At 44.5% G+C, this 22,216-nt stretch overlaps 1 protein-coding gene across 1 annotated transcript in view; it reads left to right on the top strand.

The window, feature by feature from the left end:
• The window catches only part of LOC138513973 (chloride anion exchanger-like), a 266,455-nt gene that overhangs the window by 119,615 nt on the left and 124,624 nt on the right, over positions 1 to 22,216 (top strand). The window contains exons 5-6 of the mRNA XM_069629153.1: positions 3,396 to 3,560; positions 7,813 to 7,965. Coding sequence (XP_069485254.1) covers positions 3,396 to 3,560; positions 7,813 to 7,965 — 318 coding nt within the window. The remainder of the gene's footprint in view (positions 1 to 3,395; positions 3,561 to 7,812; positions 7,966 to 22,216) is intronic.

Below are 22,216 nucleotides of genomic sequence, written 5' to 3'. Positions count from 1 at the left end.
GACCAGGTTAACCAACCATCACATGGGGTATTGTCCAAGGCTAAACCATTAAACTACATTCATTAATTCATGAATCCCCCCGGAAATAGTGGAGGAGGCATAGCACTCATGCACATGGCCTTCTGTGGCACATCACCTTTGGACATCATGCCTGACTGTGAATCTATCTGTTTTCTATTATTATGTCTCATACATTTAAAACTACCCTCACACAATCCTTCTTTTGCAGAAAATGTGGAGACACTATAATAAATCTCAAGGTGGATGGCTAATACTCCATCATCCTGGGAGATTTCAACCTGTGGCTGGAGGAAACGGAAAGCCCTGCAACACAAATCATGTCAGGAAACCCTGATGCCCACCAATTAGTGAGGACACCAAAGCATGCAGCGGGACACACATTAAATTGAGTTTTTTGCAATGATAATGTCACAATAGTAGCACTCACTGTCTACCCTGTGGTGGAAATCTCTATTCATTTCACCTTATTCACAACTGCTGCAGTTCTGCCGAAACACGCCATTGCCCCACTACTAGTCATCACAATACCTCCAACACTCTCTAACGAAATATCTTCCTACTCAAGCTCTCCGCTCCTCCACCTCCAACTCCTTGAGTGTCAGTCGGTTCTCCAAGCAATGAGTTGGGGGCAGATCTCTTTCTTCCACCGGTGCCTCCCTCTGGAACAGCCTCCCTGCCTCTCTGAAACTTGAGCAGAACCATCTCCAGTTCCAGAAGCACGTCAAGACCTTCCTCTTTGCTTCTGCCTTCTCTCTTCCTATCCCCTGCTGATCTCCTGTCTGATACACGCACAAATGACGAGAATTGAATAACTCTTTTTCCCATCTGGGAAACACTGATGAGCAATGCTGATGCTGCTACAGGTGTACTCATTCTTCTGGATATCTCTGCAGCCCTTGACACTTTCAACCATGAAATTCCCCCCTAAGAAGACGTGTTGACATTAGAAGGGAGGGAACTGTGCCATGCTGTATGACTATGACATTGACATTGAACACGATAGAGAGTACCTCTATGTCTCCATTCAAATCACCCTCCTGCAATGACGCCTACTGGTTGCCGCGCGTGTCCAGCCTGTCACTGCTACTCTCCATTAAGCTCATGCCTCAGCTTCTGGAAATCATCACCAATGTACCCTGCATCTGCTAGAGTTATGCGGCTGATATTCAAATTGTTTATAAAGGAATCCAAGCCACAACTCAAAATCAACCAGACTGCAGCAGTTGTCTCACATGGACAGATGCATGGATTGATTTAAACTTTCCACAGCTAAAGTTCTCCCTCATGATCTGTAACTCCACAAAAAAAGCCACAAATCCTTGCACAGAAGAAATATGAACCTGCACTCAGCCGAACTTGACAGCCCAAAATCCTTGTTTTTTCATGGATAAGTCTCTTACCTTGAAACCACAAGCTTCCCATCATGCTATTCTTCATGTTTACGCGTAAAACCATGGCATTCGTTGCCCTAGCACTCTCAAGACTGCATACTCCAACAGCCTTCACCTGGCCTTCCAATAATACCTGCAGGTCCATCTATAAAGAGTACACATCTCAGAGAGAAGCACGACTCCCTTTATGAGTGGGAAGATTGGAACCCATCACCCTGGCACTCCAGATGCTTAACTGGCATCCAATCATATGTAGAATCCAGTTAAAAAAACTCTGCATTGTCCACCTTTCCTTCCATAGCAGGGACCCTGAAACAACCAGAAAAAAGCTCAGCCCCTATGCACCTGTCAGGGCACATGAATCTAGCAAGGCAACTATATCAAGAGTGCCATGCTTCAGGAACATGTGCCATGGGGCCAGAAAGTCCTCCTCTTCAGTCTTGGATGCCAACGATGGAACTCTCCACCTTGTAGGACCACTGGACTCGTTTCATCAATCCTGAGCATGTTTCTCTCTTCTACCACGTGACCTCAGAAAGTCCCTTTAAACTGTTCACCAAGTCACAATAAATGAAACAGTGCCGATACACTTGCTTAGAAGACAAGACAGAATTGGGCCCGCCTCACTCACATGCCCGCCACAGCGGAGTCCATGCTCCAACATTGTGCTTGTTCACAATGACACTGTGACAAGTGCTCTCACGTCTGGACATAATTGTTTGGTCTTATCCACATGCCTGCAGGCATGGAACGTCACTATCACCCATTCGCTGAGGCAATCATAAAATGTAGAGCACTCACAATCAGTACACCCTCACCCTCTTCACAGACAGAATTTCGTGTTCTCCATTCATTCAGAATGTCACTGTTACCCTCACACTTGTGGTCGGACCCTGTTGGTTTGGTCTCATCCTCCACCATGGGCACGGGACATCAAGATCTCTCCATCTGCACTTGCCTAGGCAGGACCAAGGAAAACTGGAACACGGCAAGACTAACACTATTCCCCACTATAATCATAGGAACAAAACCAAGTACAGCCAAACTCCTTGGCCTGATAAATACCCTCAGCCCTCTCCCCACTAACCTACTCGTCTGTTCTTCTGTCTAGTTTACACAATATACTCAGCTCCCCATAAACACTGCAGCCACTCGCCTCCTAGCACCCCTTGCTACTTCACTTACTCCAGTGGAGATCTGCCAAGCTCTCTCTGCATAACTCTGCAACAGTTCTCCCTCCCACAACACCTTACATCTTCATTACCACCTACTTCTCTGCTGGTATACCTGCCTTGTAATGAAGTAAGCAAATTACCACCAGCTTGGGTTCCCCTGTGGATATGCAGATGCCAAAATTGTCAACACCTGGAGCCATATTTAGAAACAAACAAGCACACAGAAAACCAGAACTCAAAGGCAGCACTCATCAAAACGTCAGGGTTTGAAGGTGCTTCTCTACCTGCTCCAACTAACGTTGTCCTGTCGCCTCTTTTCTGAACCATGCGACAAGGCGCAATTCAAATGTCAAATGTTGCATTATATAAAACCACTTCACATTACATTACATTTCCCTCCCCCAAAAACACAGAGCAAGGGAACCCTTTGCCTCTTAACGTCATGTGGTTGGACACCAGGAATGTTTTCCCTTTGAATGTCGCTGGTGAACAGGAACAACGAATATTTATTTTACCATTCCCATGGTGGCAATCTTTTCTTGGAGCTTTTCTCGAACTTGAGAAAATCTTAAATTCGCACTCCGCACAGCATGTATGGCTATAACACTCATACACCAATTTTCCCAGATGTCATTAAAGGCCCTCGCTTAGTTTGTGCCGTCAACTTGGCCTTCGTGCCGTTGCCACCCAGGAAAGCTTGCCTGTGTGGGTGTTATTGCTTGAAAAGCACATGCTTGAATGTTGAGTTCCTTCCCTTTTCTCTGCACTATTGACCTGTGTTTGCAACCTTGTCTTTGTTTATTTACAGTTGGTCATGGGAGTACTTCAGATTGGCTTCATTGTAGTATATCTATCGGATGCCTTAATTAGCGGGTTCACCACGGCCGCTGCCATTCTAGTCTTGGTCTCCCAGCTGAAGTATGTATTTGGACTAAAGGTCAAAGGCTACAGTGGACCAATAGCCGTCATCTATGTAAGTAACTGTATGACATGCGTATTGAAATGTGATTCTTTTCAGAAAGCTTGACATCAGTCTGGTTACACTCTACATGTTGTGCCACAAGTGCCTTGGACTGCTTCTTTTCTGTAAACATCTAGTTCCTCTCCTGGATCACAGGACTCCTGCCGGGGACTTCTGTGCCTGCGCAGTAGTAGCCGAGACCCTCCACACCAATCAGGAGTAAGGTGGGTAGGTAGCTTCCTCTCACACCACTCACTGGCTGCGTTCTACTCACAGGCCGAGCTTTTTTGAGTAGCTCGACTGGGCAAAGCTCTGCCTCCACTCTACCTCCATGGTCACACTTCAAAATGGAGTGGTGGAAGGTGCAGCCGCTCGGTTTAGAAGTAGCCGCACCGTGCAGGTGATTGTATACTTCATGTGTGAGACCTCCTGCTTCGACACGAAACTCTTTACGAACGTTCATGTTGCAGCAGGATCAGTTCCAATTGTAGGTGCTTTATACTCGATAAACATGGATTGTGATGAATACACAAAAGCCGGGGGGTAAGGAAACAAGTGTGGGGAAATTAAAAGGGGACTTGCAGTCAATGGTTTATAATAGAAAAAACAGATTAATGATATTTACAATTGCTACAACATCAGAGGTGCAAATTAGACAAGAATTGAACGATGATGACTTCTGAGGGTAATTTGAAATCCAGAAATGGTGGGGTCTTTATTTCAGGGGGCTGGGGGTGAGTCCCAGAAGTAGGAACTAACGTAGGAAAAAATCTGAAACGGAAAGCAGCACAGTGTGGGCAGCCTGGGAGGTTGGGACAGGTTAGGGATTGAAGAGTGCAGGCAGGGTAGTAGTGGGAGGTTGAGGCAGCCAGGTATAAGGGTGTTCAGCCCATGGATAAACTTAAAGAACAGGAGAAGAGTTTTGAGTAAAGAGCGATTGCTAATGTAAAACCACATCACATGAGGGCGCTGTGCATAGGAGGGTGATGATTGTGAGTGGTAAAAAAGGGTATGGGAGGCAATGTTTACTGCTTGGTCGCCGGGGGAGAAGGACTAGAGTGAGGTCCCCATGAGGACACTGGTGCAGTTTCTCCATTCTGCTGAGGGCAAGAGCAGAGATCGGGTTTTTAGTTCAGTTCTATATTAGGTGGGGCAGATTTTGCAGATGTTCCAGAGGTCAAGCCTGGCATCCTTAGCAGTGGAGGTAATAAGCTGCTGTCAAAGAGGACCTTGAGGTTACAAACTTTGAGGATTGCTGTGAAGAGATCACGGGAAAAGATATAGGAGAGGGGAAAAAGGGGTGCATTTTTAGAGTCTGGGAGAATGATTACTTCAGGTTGAGAAGCGTTTACCACCAAGCAGCACTGGGATGTCTAGCGACGAGGTGCAGAGAGACAGTGCATGATGCAAGAGAGGCGGTGTGGGGTGAAGGCGGGAAAGAGGAAGAAGATCTGATTTTCATCATTGAAGAAATAACAGGTTAATAACAGGTCAAGCCAAAGGGGAGTTTAGTTTGTCAAATGGCAAGGAGAAGAACAAACAGACCTTTGGGGGAAGTCCACATAGAGGGCTGGTTATATAAAAGGTGCTGGTGTTCCTGTAGATGAAGAAGTAGAGGTTAGACAATTGGGGAATGGTCCAGGAACGGTGGGGGACAGTCAGTGGGAGAAAGGGGTAATTAACAGTGTCAAAGGCAAATGAAAGATCCAGAAGGATGATAGTAGAAGAGGGGCCTGGTGGGTTCAGCAAACATCTAAAAATTAGGGATTTTTGGGAAGTGATGAGTGTCTGCTACAAGACCTCAGAGTTCAGGCAGTCACTGAATCCATTTGAATCCAGGTAATTGACGATGCAGTTAAATATGATGGACGTTCCGGTTATTCCATGTCCATGGGTGACTATGACTTTGCACGGGAAATAGATGTTGGCCATGGCCCTGCCCCACTAAGCCACCAAAGGGTCACTGGGCCTGGCTGCCGGCCTGGCTATAGATCTGGCTCCAGACCCACTTGGGGTTTCTTGGTGGGGCACATGGCATGGCCGAAGAGTATTCGCCCCAGAAGTAGCCATGCACAGCGAGCCCACAATGGGGGCAAAATGACCAATGGGCCAGTCCTGCAGCCAGGCCCAGTGTCACTTCAGATGGCTTTACGGGACCAGGCCATTGCCAAAGGCTTTGCCCATGACAAAGTGACAGTGGCATGCAGTCCACTGGACCAGGGTACTGACTATGCCCATTAAAGTGATTTGTCTGGGGGCATGGCATGGTCGAAGGACCTGACCAGGGCAAAGTAGCCAAGGGCCATGGATTTATTTAACCTGCATATTAATTAAATTAAAACTGACATACAGAAGTGTGTCCTGTTTTGTCTGTGATGTGATTATTTGCTTATAATGTGCTCAAGTTTAATGTAGTCGATGGTATGGTCATATTTGTTTTCTCATAGATTCCTCTCTGTCACCCATCACTGTGGTATGTGGGAGAAAGCCTTATTCAATTGTGTTCAAAACAGCTCATGTGGCATGCTGCTGGTTGGAGATCTATGTAGCAAATGCACTGGCAGAATTCTGCCAACAGGCCAATGAGCATATATGTGTCCATTTTACCAACCTCAAAGCCATCTGCGTTGTGCCTGACTCCGATGCCAAGTTGACCTATTAGATATATGCAGAGCGAGAAATCAGTAAGGCGATTGAGAGGGCTCATGTTGTGACTTGAACAATAAAGAATTCATCTGATTTCAGCCTTCTAAAACCTTTCACTGAAATGATGGCTCTTTCTTCACTTGTTCGCTCTTTGGGTACACTTCTCTGAACTGTTATGTGGCGTTAAGCCCCTGTTCCAAGGGCTGGAACATGGGGTAACAGCCCAGCGGCCAAAGTTAACGGCCCGAGCAAAGGGGACGGAGGGTGGGGGGTCGATGGCGGTGCGGGAACCGGCCGTCGGGCGGCATGGAATGCAGGCTTGCACCATCGGTTTAAGCCTGTGTTCCTAGTCATCTGATTGGCTGGTTCCCCCCCCCCCCCCCCCGACAGTGCTAATATTGTAGGTTGCATTCTGCAAGTAAATGTATTTCTAATACTCTCGAGACTGACGTTGAATAGCGCTTAAGTAAAAAACAAGTGAAAACTCATTGTATAGAAAACTATCAAAATACTTGAAGAACTGTGACACACATTACCTCTCTCAAGATTTGAATAAGGTTCCCTTTTTATAAGACCGTGAGCCCTCTAAAGTCAGCCATAAACAGGCCATCCTCTGGGAATACCCTTCCATTTGCTTAGAATAGATCCCCTTTGACCCTTCAAAAACAATGGAATCCATGCCTATACTGAGAAAACTACTACAAACACACCACTTGCTCTGCCGCCCTTCAGAAGTGTACCTGCAGGTTTTTCTCACAGATCGGTGGTGCTATGGTACCATTTGTGGGGCTTGATCATTAGAAATTACTTTCACATAATGTCACAAAATATCGCAGCTAGGAGGAGACAAATGCCACATTTCTCAAATTCTTCTTGTACGCACACCTCTGCAAGAAATGCCTTCCTGTTTCCGGACATTTCCACCATATGCGCCTAAACTGCTCGACGACTTCCTTCCTACTGTATCTAGCCCTCTAATTCCACGCTAAACTCCTTCTGCTCACTTTTTAAATTTTTCTTTCCCTAAGTATTTCTGAAACCTTAGTTTCTCTTCCATATTAATGTTGCTACTGCGGGGTGCGGGGGGGGGGGGGGAGGCGTTATTTCAGTAATTTCACTTCTGCTTTCCTAACATGGGCACATTCCCTTGTTGGTACGTGGTTACCCCGATGTTTGCTACAACATGTACTTTAAAGGTGCTCTCCACCTGAGTGAAGGCTTTTATATGTTCCAGAGTGTTCTGGAATTATCCAACTGACTCCAAGGGTAAATAAAGAGAGTATATGAAAAATCGTCAATATACAATGGAAATATGATAATATAACATTTCTCTGAGGGACTTGATGGTTGTATGTGGACAGAATGTGTTGCCTTCCATATTGTGTTGAAGAGCATGAGTCATTAATTCTACTCCCTAAGAAAACAACACACTTTTTTGTCAATTCTACTCCCTGAAATAATTGTTTCTTTCAATGGGAAAAGACTAGACATTATTAGAAATCCCATATAAGTCTATGTATACCCATTCCGTCATACTGATGTACGCAATATGTTATCTGATGTGTAAGTCCAATATTCAGTTTGGTCATTTAATAGCAAATATGTTTTTATTTTTTAGACGTTGCAGCACATTTTCGACCAGATCACTAAAACCAATATCCCTGACTTCCTTACGGCCATCATTGTGATGATCATAGTACTTCCGGTGAAAGAAATTAATGCCCGTTTCAAAGCAAAGCTGCGGGTGCCAATACCCATTGAGTTTATTGTGGTAAGTGTTTTTCAAGCCTCGACTTCATTGATACTGTTCTTGATCTGGAGGCAGTCAGTCCCAGGTAAATGGAAAGGGTAAACCCACTTAGCCTAAATCGCAGGATAATTCACCCAGATAAATGTATATGTGTCTGTGTGTTTATGTATATAAAGCATGTGACTGTGTCATTTGCTGTACTCTATATTGCAGCTATTGTGTTACAAATATGATGTCAGCTTCCACGTTTACTTAAGTTAAGTCCTTAGCATCAGACCTCTGGCTGTCACACGTGTAACTATTTTGATAATCCCCATATCAACATGGAATGATAATGATGCATATCAGCCCTGCCTGTAATACAACATATGCAGAGCTGCACTGAACATTAGAGCACGCTAAAAGAGCAATTCTCACCAGAGACCTGACCATGTAATTGACAATGAGTACACACCCGGCACAAATAACCTGCCATGATTATACACATCTACATATCCTCCCTGAAGCGGGTCTCCCACCATTGCATATGTGCAACGATTGACTGCACCTTGGTTTAAGTAATGGAAGATCAGTATTGCTGTTCCCAGGCAATAATAGGGGCTGTGAATAGCAAACATGCAACCTGATTATCAGACCACTCAATTGATATTCCAAAATCTCAAAAGTAACAATCCCACATTGAGGAGTGAAAGCAAATTCATAGTACCGTCTCCCCTCGTTTAGCACAGAAAGCTGATTTAAAAAAAAACCTTGGCCAAAATAAATACATCTACTCCATGGTATATTCTACAGCGCAAGGTTAAGTACAATATCCAGAGCAGACTGTATGACTCATTTCACTCAGCAACACCAAAGGCAAAGCTCGTATTGAGTCTCAAGGTATGTAGTCAAGTACCACTTCAGTAGACACCAGCCGCAGGCAAGGCCACCCGCTGGTGTATGGAGGCATTTGCCGCCGTACACCAGGCTAATACATCAAGCACAACATCTCTGCCATCAGAATGCAGCTACGACCTATAACAAAAAATTGGTCTAGCAGGACACATAACGAGTTTCTTGCACTTGTGCACTCTCCTAACCACCTCCCAGCACCCAATCACATGCCTGACCATCTCCAGGCCACCATCTCCCTATCTCGGCCTAATGCACACATGCATTCTATTCTTTCTGACAATTTCTCATACATTGGACTCCGGTCCCTCGATGCTGTTTAACCCCACAAGCGCATCGAGGCCATACTAATGGGATAAAGGTGCTATATAAATGGCATACTGCCACTACTACTGCCACTGCTACTTCCTATGAAAGATTTAAGGCCATTAAGCACATAAATGCTGCCTATGCCACAAACGTACTCTGGGCATCGTCCTCATCTACAGACTTTCAAAATGGAGATCATCCTTCTTTAGTGACTAGGCTGCTAACCTCAATGAGGTAACAGGCCTCTGAAAAATATTCACCATTTTAGGTGTGGTTAACTGTCCTCTTGATTTCTTTGCATCAGATGTCCTTGCTGACTTCAACAACCTTAAATTCACTCACTGTTCCAGTGATGTTCTGTCACAAATCCAGCCATTGAAGGCCACTTCCAAAAAGACTGCCTTTTTTAGGCTACTTTGGAGCGGACTGCAACGGGTGGAATTTTGCCAACATCAGGGGGTTTCACCACCCAAACTCCCCTTTGAGCCTCTCACCCACTCCACCTTCATCAAACATGTTTCCTGCCCCTCAGTTCTGGAGTTTTACCTCCCCCTCACCAAGTCAGACTTCGGGTCGCTCCCCTTCTCTTCCCTGCCACATTGTGTCTCCCACCCAAACTGCACACAATCACACACAGGTACCTGCTCCTCCATGCCTGGGATTCACATTTCTGGGTCCCTTTAGTCTTTTTCTCTTGCAGAGTGCAGGTAGACTTCTGAAATTGGTCTTTGCTGCCTGTGATGAAACGATCGCGGGCACAAAGTGTGTTAACGCCTGGTGCAACCCAATGAAAAGGTTTCTTAGTCGACTTAATCACTGTGTCGGCAAAGTCACACTGTTCCCAATTCCTTGGTCAGACGAACACCTAATTTATTTTCAATGTCTCTCTCATGCCACCAATCAATGCCAGCCATTTGTCACTCTAGGCTCACCTGGTCGAGATGTAGTATGACAGCAGACCCCTTCTACAAGCCCTCCATCCCCCTCACTAACCAACTAATCAATCCTCCAGTGGAACACCTCGTGTGTGGCATAGAGGCAAAGTTGCTTACTTAGGAACCGGAGATCTGAGTTCTAATCCTGGATTCAGCAATTGATAAACGTGTTATGAGTTTCTGAGAGAATCACCTTTTCTCACTTTTCCTCAAACTGTAAATATGAGTGGTGTAAAAAAAAACACTGCACACCGTGCTGCCTAGTTCTGTCCCAATAACATGTCTCCACCGCACTGCCTCCCGCCCTCCTTGCATTCTCGTTTTTGCAAACCGATCTCAACCCAACAGTCAGGGTTGTAGCCAAAAGCACCTTGACCTCTCTGCAGAGCAGTTGGGGCCTCACAGCTCTCCAGTAAGTTTCTATAAAAGCAGGCTGCAATCGCTGGCAGTGCCACAACCAACTCGAGCAGCATCTGTGCCAACCAACTTCATCTCCTATGAGGCATCACTAGGGAACCTCTGAATGATGAGCTGAGCACAACTCTATCCATACACTGCCACTCCATATACTGCCACGGCCCGCTACAACAAAAGTGAGGTGCCTCGTACTTTGGGCACTCACTGAGTAATTAATGACCCTCCATTTGACCATCCTTTTGACCATTGCAGTGAAACATAGTCATCAACCACCATTTCACATATCAGAATGCCTTCTGTTGCTCAGCTCCCCCGGACTATCAAAGTGCAGGAACAAGAAGGCAGAATAAAGGGAAAATTGAAGTAAGTCCAGGTAAAAGTGCTGTTGATAGCAAACACAGTTAGAAAAGACTGGACTATTATTCTTTATGAAAGAATTGTATAATGCAGACTAACACCCCTACTTATCCACTCACTACTCCCTACTACTCTTTCAGTGACCCTAACTACTCACTACCCATCCAACCAAAAAAGGACTCAAATCCTCTTCCCACCTTGAAGTGATTCAGTCAGGATTAAAGAAAACACACTGGGCCTCATTAGGACCCTGGCGGAGAGGGTGTTACGCCAGCGTAGTGCATGGCGTACCTCTCCGCCATACTACGAGTTCCCGTAGCGCCATGGCGGCCTTTTCCGCCTGGTTTTACCAGGCGGAGAAAACCATGGCGCTACGGGACCTCGTTGTTAATTACGCCACCGTATTTTACGGTGGCGTAATTAACTCCTTCCCCACTCCCATTATACCCTATGGGGCAAAAATGGGAATGGGGAAGGGCAGAATGGGGATTGGGGATTTACCGCTCCGCCGAGGTCGGAATGGGGCGGTAAATCCGCCAACCCCCATGGCGCTATCGGCGGCTTTCCGCCATGCTTCGCGGTGCATTTAGCACCGCGAAGTCCGCCTGGGTCCTAATGAGGCCCACTGACAGATCTTTCTGAGAGGGGTGGTTGGGTATTGTTCACCTGAGAGATGTGTTTATAGATTATATTCACTGAAAAAAACTTGGTCACAGGGACGTTATGGTCAAAAACCTATGAAATTTAATAAAAAAACATTGTTAAAGGGACGTTTTGGTTTTATGGTTACAAGTAAATCCAAAAAACCCAAGAAATTCACTAGTTATGGTAAGCTAAGCAAATATATCTCGCGCCACCACCGTGCACTGCTAAGACTAACACCCAGAACATGAAAGATGAGATCACAAATGTCATTGATAACATCACTGATGACAGTACATAGTAAATTCATTTTAAGAACGTTTTTTCCTTGAATTTCATAGGTTTTTATTTGTGCAACATAGCCATAACGTATATTTAGCAAAGTTTTTCCAGTGAATTTCATAGGATTTTATTAGTGGAAATGAACCATAACGTCCCTTTAACAACTTTTTTTCAGTGAATTTCATGGGTTTTTACCAGTGCACGCTAATTTCCTACAACTTACTAACAGCATACTTACTCCAATGTAGCAACATTTGTGTCCAATTTACAAAGTTTCACCTTAAAATGGTGTCATTCCCCAACTTCGAGCATCATTTTAAACACTTGTATACACCTTTTGCAAATTTTCTCACCATTTTTGTGTTCGTCGACATCCGTGTACTTCTGAGGTCATCGCGGACTATCCGGACAGTGTCACATGACCACGTCCTACACTGCAGTATGAAGACGTGTCCAGGAACGCGTCCGCACTTCGTGAACAGATCGGTTCTTCGCGAACAGTTCGTAACTGCACTTTTCACCTCATCTAGGAACTTTGAAGCTCAAAATGTACCCTTGCACAGCTCCTACACCTATTCTTACTCATTATCCATTAACAATCTAGCACACAGCACATACTTGGAAGAATATTAGCAAAACTGCTATTTATCTTAAAAATGGCATCAGCCATTGCCATCCCTCCTCCCCAAGATCCACCACAACCACGACCACCAGCTGGAGGACCTTCACAACAAAAAAAGCTCAGTACTTGTGAACACCTGGCTCTTGGAGGGTATTGTGCCGGAAGATCTTAAACACGCTTGGGTGACCCCCTTATTGAAAAAAAATGGATCTTCACATAGGAGATCCCTTAAACTATAGGCCTATCACAAATACAGCATTTCCGCTGAAGATCTTGGATCAAGTAGCATATAGGCAAGTGGCCCAACATCTTAGTAATGTTCCTGTCCGGAATTGCCGACAATCGGGATTCAGAGCAGGTCATAGCACAGAGAAAGCGCTATTTGAATTGAAATCTAGGCTCCATGCGTGTATGGACAAGGGATTATCCTCTATGCTCATGCTCTTGGATCTCTCGGCCACTTTTAACCTGGTAGACCATCCTTTATTGGTGTCCAGTCTCAAAGAAGTGGCAAACTTTTCCCCAAATGCGTCTCGCTGGGTTGCCTACTTTCTCAATAACAGAGATAGTAGAGTCTGCTCTGAGACAGCTGAGGCTGTTGCTGTACTGATCGAATTCGGCGTCCCTCAGGGCGTGAGCATTTCTCCATGTTTATATAATATTTTCAGGGCCCCCTTTTTGCACTGCTGGAGCAGGAAGAGATTTGGTTTACCAATTTTGCAGATGATATGCAGTGTCTTATCCCACTGTCGGGCTCTGACATCCAAAACTAAGAAAACCTTAACAAAGCTTATGCTAGCATCGAAATGGGATGGTTTTGAATGTTCTGGCACTTAATAGGTACCAGACCGAACGACTGATCGTTGGTACACAGTCCATATTAGCCAATTTGGGCTTGGTCTATGAGGGTTACCAATTAGGCGATGTGAATATCATCACAATTAAGAAAGTTAAATCTCTTGGGGTTACTTTTGATCAGCATCTTTCCATGAAGGCCCATGAGGGGAGCCGGGTCTCGGCTGCCGCGTATTACCTAAAATAATTTGCTCATTTGCGGCCTTTCATAACACAGGTCAATGCGGAGACTCTAGCTAGCGTCATCGTGGGTTCCAAACTAGATTACTGTTGTAGTCTCCTGACAGGTCTCAGCAAATCAGAAACAAACAGGCTTCAAGTAATACAAAATGGGGGCTTGCGGGTTGTAATGGGCCTATCCAGACATGATCACGTCTCTGAGGCTAGAAGAGCCTTGCATTGGCTGCCAGTGGAAGCGCACATTTTTTTCTGCTTCCTCATGATCACATTTAAGTGCACACTGGGCATCATACCGAGCCATCATCGTGAATAAGGCCGCAAGCAGAGCCCTCAGATCCAATCATCTTATTCGACTAGTGATCCCAAGATGTAGATCCAAGAAGATTGAAAAAGGGGCTTTCTCAGCGGCTGCCCCCATGGCGTGGAATGATCTCCCACTTGATCTCAGGCTCCAGACCAAGACTGATCCATTCAAGAAAAAACTGAAAACCTGGCTCTTTGCCTAAATTTACTTCCTGACTGATTTCTCAGAACCCAACCCCCAGTACCCTCTGTACAAGCTTTCGTTGTCCCTCTGCTTTTTAATTGTCAGCACCTTTATGCCCCCGGGTCCATTGCTGCGCTATACAAATAATAAAAGTAAAAGTAAAAGCACATTACTTCCAAAGACGATGAAGAGGACCAAGACGATGAGGTAGAGGAAGTGCCTACCTCTAGCACCCAGCGAGAATCATGGGTGTGGCAGTTCTTTACCACTGTTGTGAATGTACCAAAGACTAAAGCTAACAAAGTGAAAAGCACTGAGTGCAACATAGTACTCAGTCGCGGACTACCTGGACAGTTCTCCTACGGGACCACCTCCATGTGCCACCACACCAAATCCAATCAGTACAATGCTCCCAGAAAGGTTGTTCCTTTCTTGGCAAGTAGTAGGCTGTCTTCCTCCACCTCATTTTGTTCTTCGCATGTTAAACAATTTAGCCCAATACCAATACACAAAACTAGAGGACATCAGGGGGAAATAGGATGTTTTCGAAAACAATTAAAGTTGCTACTTTTAAAATGGGGAATCTACAAATGTCAGGCATACCAACAGCAAGGGACAAGCACTGAGTATTTATCAAGTTTTTCCCTAATTCAAGGTCCACAACACTATAAATTAAACATCTCACTACACCAACACTTTACAGCACTTGCTTCATAAATTGAGTCTTGTGAAGTAGTGGTGAAGTGCGAGTTAAGTTTGTAGTGTATTAGAATTTGGAAGCCGAACTTCAGCCCAAACTTAACACAAACCAAGTAAGTGCAGCTTACATGAGACATGAGACAATAGCCTCAGTGCCTATCGCTGAAAGTCATCATTAAGGACAAAATGTACATTAACACTATTTCTAAAGTAAACAAGGCTTGCAAAATGCCGGGGTGTGCCACTTTTGCAGTGCATGCAAATAACATGCAAATGACAAAGGAAGCGTAACTCTGAATTGCACCTCTCTTGCACTAAAACACACTGTAGCATCCAGTGTTCATCCTCATCAGAATCTTGGTCAATCGCTGTATCACAGACCTCATGGATGGTGTGACTGTGTACGCCGCATTAATGCATAATTTGATTGTCAAAAACATTCACATATTCAAATAAATTCGAGTTGTTAGTCTATCTCTGTGTCCTTTGAGTGAGCATGAGAAGGCACAAGTACTAAGCAAGGAATGTTCCACTGCAGAACTCTAACATTACCATCAAGCCCAGTGTATCCCAGGGACGGTGGCTGTAGCAACAAGTACAATCGACTAAATTAACATAAGGAAATAGAAGTCTAAAATACATTGGGCCTCATTACGACCCTGGCGGAGTGGGTTTACGCCAGCGGTATTCGCGGCGGACCCGTCCGCCCCACTACGAGTTCCCGTAGCGCCATGGAGCGTTTTCCGCCTGGTTTTTCCGGGCGGAGAAATCCATGGCGCTACGGGACCTTGTTGTTAATTACGCCACCGTATTTTACGGTGGCGTAATTAACGCCTTCCCCACTCCCATTATACCCTATGGGGCAAAAATGGGAATGGGGAAGGGTAAAATGGGGAATGGGGATTTACCGCCCCGCCAAGGTCGGAATGGGGCGGTAAATCCGCCAACCCCCATGGCGCTATCGGCAGCTTTCCGCCGTGCTCCATGGTGCATTTGGCGCCACGATTTCCGCCAGGGTCGTAATGAGGCCCATTATCTTAAAGAGTTTTGAAAAGATCTCAAGCTTTCAGTAAGGTTGAAATCTAGGACGTTTTTCTTACGTGCAGATTACACATCTAAAGTGAGTGTACACGTTTTTAGGACCAAGCTTCCCGTTTGTGTACTGAAACCCCATTTTTAGTTGGGGCTATTAGGTGGTGCTAAAACCGCTACCTTTAAGCTGAAACTATTATCATGAAAATAAGAGCTTTAACATTAGAGCTTAGAATATGGGCTATGAATGAATGTCTGTAATGCTTTTCAATGGAGATGACATTTGAGGAGGGACACAACGTTTTTTGTTGTTTTTTTATGTTCCCACCCATTGACTAGGCATGATAATCCCTATGGCCATTCCCACTCAGTTCCTACCCCTCCCCACCTAACACATCTCCTCATGGAATGTCTTTGAGCTCACTTTAAGCCAGCCTTACCATCAAACTGTGTGCTCAAAATGCATGCCAGTGTTTTTTCAAAGCAGCCATGTGAGAGTTAATGGATTAATTTGGAGTTGTAGACCCACTATTGGTGTAATAAAACCAGGTCTGCTTTAGCCACTCAATTTATGAGCACTGTTTATCCTTCTCTGGAGTCTTGTTACGAACATTGCCAAATGCCAATAGTTTTGGCTAGTGTAGCACTATTAGGCATTTGGCAGGTAACAGAAGCCCAAACTATTGGCACTGCCAATGCTTGTTAGTTTTTGCTATTAGGAGGCACTTGTGCGCCTCATATAAGCCAAAAGGATTGCATTGCCAGTACAGTTAAGGTGGAGATGGGAAGTGAGGATGGACACAGAGCTTGTGGGTGTTGTTTGGTTATTTTATTTACCCACCCATTAACTACCCAAAGCGACCCTAATGCCTATGTCCATTCCCACCCATTACCTATACCTCGCCACCCAAAACACTTCCTTCTGGACGCCTTTGAGGTAGCTCTATCAAGAAATACAATAAAACCTTCCTTGTTCTGTAAAGTGCCTGGCAGTGTTATTTCAAAGGCGTCGTCTGAGATTTAAGGGATTCATTGCAGCAGTAAATTTGCTGCTAGTGTGATCAAAAATGTCTCTACCATCCTTGCCCTCAGCCAATTGATTTATGAGCAATATGTGATGTCAAAGATAGCATTTAAAAATGCTCCAAGTTTGATAGATGGTTCAAGGATTGTTATTAACAAAATCGTAAGGCTTAATCTTTCCATGTTTTGAAGACCTCTATAGAGACAAACTAAAGGAATGTTCTTACTTGCCTCTCAACCTCTTGCTGGCACCTTCACCCTAACCCAGGCATCTCTATCAACCAGGATTTATGGGTGAATACTAGGGATCGGTAACCCCTAATATCGAATGTAATCCTCTTGATCACAGTGGGGGTGGGGGGAAGACTAAGGCCTTATCTATCTAGCTCAATGTGGGGCTCCTTAGTGTTCCCCATTCTATAGTCCTAAAATGATGGTGTTAATGATTTTTCAAGATAATACCCATATTTTCTTATTCACTCTCCTTTCTCTCCTTGACTCACTCCCTCTTACTTCTCCCCCTGATCTCACATGTCCTTATTCACTCCTTCTCTCGCTCCTTCTTATCTTGAATTTTCAATTGTGTTTATGATATACAAAAGAAACCTCACACAACTAAAACAAAATAACATTTTTGCAATAGGATCATCAATACACATCATCCAATAACAGTATACATATTACGAAGTTATTATAATTTCACAGGATTATTTTCTTAACAATAAATGTACAGTGTGGGATCGTATATCTCTCTGGCTTGGCATTTTGCCTGTTAGAGACGCGGATCGTATGGATTAGAACCTTTTTTATTTGAAATAAGGTGACAGATGCCACTGACAACTGGAACTATCAGTTTGGCTAATGGTAGCCATATATTAATCTTTCATCTAAGGAAAGAAACATTACTCAACAGAGCGCCTTTTTGGTTATTTTTCTGTTAACCAATAAGGAATTGGAAGACACTAAGCGGACAAGGAAAGTCCATAGCACTCGTTTTTTCTCTCAAAATCAGGAAATTCAGTTGCCTTGAGAACGACCAGTGGTCGAAACACGTGTCGGCTGTTTATCACATTAAAGAATTTCAGAACATCAAAACTCCGTTGGATTGATTTTAAGGCACTTTAGAGCCATTATTTGGACATTACAGTTTTTTGTTTGAGCGCGGACTCTTAAATAACCCCCCCAATCGCTCGTAGACTTTTATTTTGTTAACATATGCTATCTTCTGTTATGTTACTTTGCATTTATATAGCGCCTTATGTAGCATTGGTATGGTCTGAAGGGGCTGGTAGGCTGAACGCCCTTGGGAACCGGAGTTCAAGTCAGTAGAGAGAGAAGAGAGAGTCAAAGGTGCGTGTGAGCACCGGATATGTGTGCAGCTGGTGTGGCGTTCATGTAATAGCTGCTTCTTAGCAGTAGGTGTGGTGGTTCAGATATCAGGAGTATGTGTTTGTTCTGGCAGGATTTATCCAGACCAAATGTGGCTGCGTTAGGCCTGAGGAGAACGCCTGGCTGGGGGTGAGTAACCAGCAGTGTTTACTTAGAGTGATGGGGAGTATGCGGCAGATGTTGGTATGAGAACAGCTATACCGAATGGTGTCATAGTATCTCTGTGTTCTAGTTGAACGGTGGTGTAAAGAAGAGAGTAAGCGTGGTGATGTGATATGCTGGGTTACTTGCTCTTTTAAACGTTCTATGCGCTCCAGTCCGCGTCATGCACTCCAGTCCGCTCCATGCACTCCAGTCCACTCCACGCACTCCAGTCCGCCCAGACACGCACTCCAGCCCACTCACACATGCACTCCAGTCCGCCCCACGCACTCCCGTCTGCCCCATGCACTCCCATCCACCCCACGCACTCCCGTAAGCCCCACGCACTCACGTCTGCTCCACGCACTCACGTCCATCCCACGCACTCCAGTCCGCCCCGGACTATTATCTTATACCTTAATACAACAAGAATCATAATATTCATATTCATCTCACATATATTAAAGACTAATTAAATTTAGTCTATTTAAAAAACAGAGCACTGCTAGTGTCATAGTGATGGAGCTTCCACTATACAATCTTTCCCATACACTGTCATTAGGAATGCAATTTAGATTTTGCATACAATTTTTTTAAACTGGGCAGTTGAACATTATGTGTTTCAAATTTTCTTTATCATTGTACTAATATCTGCAACCATTGGGAGATTGTTCCTCGCCTTCACAAATACAAATAGTTTCTCTGGTTAAAGCCTCTTTGCATATGTCCAAGGAATTCTTCAAATAAAATTTTGCATGGAGGTTCCATACATTTTTTGCATAATAAAAATCTTCTACAAATAACTTGAGAATTAAGTGACCCAAGACCCAGTTCAAATCTGATGAAAGTAGTGAATACAGAGTTAGGAAGTGACAAGACTTTACACCATATCAAACTCTCAATTGGGTTTAAATCCAATTCATCTAGAAGGTGGGGGCCCCGTAAATTATTGTTGGCACTACTTTTGTTTCATAAATAATTATGAGAGAATGTGCCATGTTTATTATTAATCCTTTTGATTTAGACTGATAATGAAATTGCCTTCTTTCTGATGATTCCCAGAATCAGTTTATTATTAGGACCCACAGAAAAATAAAAACCCATGTACTTAAGCTGTTTACTATTTCCAATTTTTGATTACCGATCTTCCATGCAAAACCAAGCGGTTTCTTCCCAGAACATATTTGTATTATCTTTGTCTTATTGGGGTTTATTACCAAATCGCTGGCAATTGCTCACCCCGTGCTTGTTCCCTCTCTCATCTCCCTCCTTCTGTCCCACTGTCTCCTTTCACTTCCTACTCCCTCCAATCTCCTCACTCCCTCTCTTCCCTCCTGCTGTCTCTTTGTTCCCTTTCTCCTCTATCATTCCACATCTCTCCTCTGTTGTCCCTTGTGGAAATCCCAAGGGTATTCCATTATCTAGTCCCTGGGGATCCTCTATTCAAGTGGTCAGTGGAGGGCCATCACTTGTGGATCCCGACCCTGGGGGTGGACAGGCGAGGAAGAATCACCTGGGTAGGGGACCCCTGGGGACTGGGAACGGGATGTCCAAAGGCGAAACATGGTATCCCCTTTTTCCCGAGATCGACCTCCCCTAAACACCCTCTGTATTCATGGGCTACTGTAAGAGCAGCCCTATTCTACAACCCCTGTTCCCCATGCATAACATTCAAGGAAGACACACTGGCCCTTTAAGGGCTGACTTGGGTAGGGCTAGAGGCCAGGCAAGTCCCACAAATTGGCTATTTGAAGGTCAGGAAAGTTAAACACTGGTCTCTCACCTTTAACCTGTTAAACTGCTACATGTCTATAAAAGGAGGCTGCCCACGCAACAAGGAGAGCTGTAGTTAGGACAGGGAATGTGCATGACTGAGTCCAGCAGAGGATCCTGTGGGAGCGATGTGAGGAGAAGAATGCGGCCCACAGGAGGGAGCCGTGGTATGCAGAGCTTGAGATCCAAGACCTACAGAAGAGAAAGTACGGGCTGGAATACTGGGAAGCAGAAAACTGCAAGGCAAGAGAAGGAGACATGTGGTCGAGACCATCTCCCATTTCCCCTACACTGTGAAGTGTGCTCGTTCTCCCGCGGAGCTGTTTCCTTGAGGGAGGGTCTCGGGGGCAGGAGAAAAGCCCTTGGAGACTGGGAAGCCATGTCAGAGCCAGCGAAGCATGCTGGAGGCTTCCGCAGCCCGGTAGTTAAGCTTCAGAGTCAGAAAGCCGGCTGGAAGGGAACCGCAAGTGAAATGCCCATTCTTGAATGCAACTTTGTATTGTAAGAAAATCGAGTGTGATGCAAAGTCAAGAAAAACCCATTGTTGAATGCAACGTTGAATTGTAGAACTACTGTGAGTAAAAGAACTTACAGGTACCTGAAGAGTTGAAGTGGTCACGTGCCGAGTGAAAGAATCGGAATGGTTTCATGAATGGAAAAGATACGTTTAGATTTCTGCAATTGACCATGTGTGAAAGAAAGTAAAGGAACAATGCGGTCGGAGGAAAATTAAAGTTGTGAAAGATACAGAAGTGCTTGTTGAATGTCGAACTGAAAAAAAATGTGTTTCTATCTGCGAGTGATATAAAGCAAGTAAAGAAAGTAATTAAACGTGAAAGAAAGAACAAGATCAACATATAGTATGAAAAGTATCTTCCCACAGTGAAAGGTGTTATGGGAATTGTAGTGTATTGGTCTGCAAAATGTATAACAGAAAGAAGCACGGTATTCTGGAACTGGTAGTTTTGTGGCTGAGAAGAGACATTGTAAGTGAAGCCCAAAAGACTAAAACAAGCTAACCAAAAGAAAGGTAATACCAGAGAGCAAAGTGAGAAAGTGCTACAGTTGCACCTAGGAGCTGAGACTTGGGGATGGGAACCCCAAGCCCAAAGGGTGTTGGGAACATTTCAGATAAAATACAGCTTTCTGCAAGTCTAAGAAAGCAGGCGGATATTTGTTTGATAGGATCATTTGGGAAAAGAAAGCCAAGCAGGAAAAGTTTCAAAGGAAAGTACCAGGAATAAAGAGAGGGGATACAGATCAGAGTGGTCACAAGTAGGAGGCGCAAAGAACCTGGTGGTTTCGAAAGTCTCTAATTGTACCCCACATGTGAAATGTGTATGAAAGAACTGTTTATAAAAGGAAAGGTACATCCTTACAAACTGAACTTGTGTTTGAATCCAAGAGGGGCCTAACCTCAGGAAAGGGAACCCTGAGAGGCCTAAGGAAGTTGAATTATTATTGGTTTTGAAGCTACAGGAGTTAAAGCTTTGGAAAGGAAGCCCCAAGGAGTTTGGAAAAGAACTGTGTATATTTCTTTTTGATTGTGTTTTGGAACTTGGAAGACCTAAAGCTTGGGGAAGGGAACCCCAAGGAACTTAAGACATTTGAAAGTGTAAGACTGCGGCAGGAACTATGATGAACAGCCCTTTGTTGATTTAACTCATTTTGTGAAGCTGAGAACCCCACACCTGGTGAGAGAGTCACCTGAAACCAACCTTGGTTCCCTATTTTCAGTTGAACCACTATTTTTCCTTTTTGAAGACTTCCTAACACATGTTTGTAAAGAGTGAGAAGCATAGGTTTAGAGACAGACATACTATTGTTTTTGACTCTTAGGCAATGATGGTCTTTAGAAACATCAGTTAAGGGAACCATCCCTTTAGAGTTAGGACTAGTTAGGTATTACACTAACCCAAGAACATTAGTAAATACAGGTTTTGAAACTAACATCTTTGAGACTGTGTCTCTCTTGGTACCATACCTGTCTCACACCCTCCTGTCTTGTCACACACCTCCCCCTCTCAACTGACTACTCCCTGCAACCTTCGCTGACTACAACTGTCTTCCCTCACCTTCTTTCTAACACTGGTTGTCTCTCACTCCCACTTTCTCTACACTCTCTCCCTATTCATCTGCTACAATCCCCTCTTCCTTCACTCTCTACTCCCACCTTTATGTTACCACTAACTCTCAAATTAACTCTCACAATCACAGCTTCACTCTTTCTACTTGGTA

This window comes from Ambystoma mexicanum, chromosome 12 (genome assembly GCF_040938575.1).
Source record: "Ambystoma mexicanum isolate Mex_15411 chromosome 12, UKY_AmexF1_1, whole genome shotgun sequence".
In the NCBI taxonomy this organism is placed as follows: Eukaryota; Metazoa; Chordata; class Amphibia; order Caudata; family Ambystomatidae; genus Ambystoma; species Ambystoma mexicanum.
This window is presented reverse-complemented; position numbering and strand designations above follow the sequence as displayed.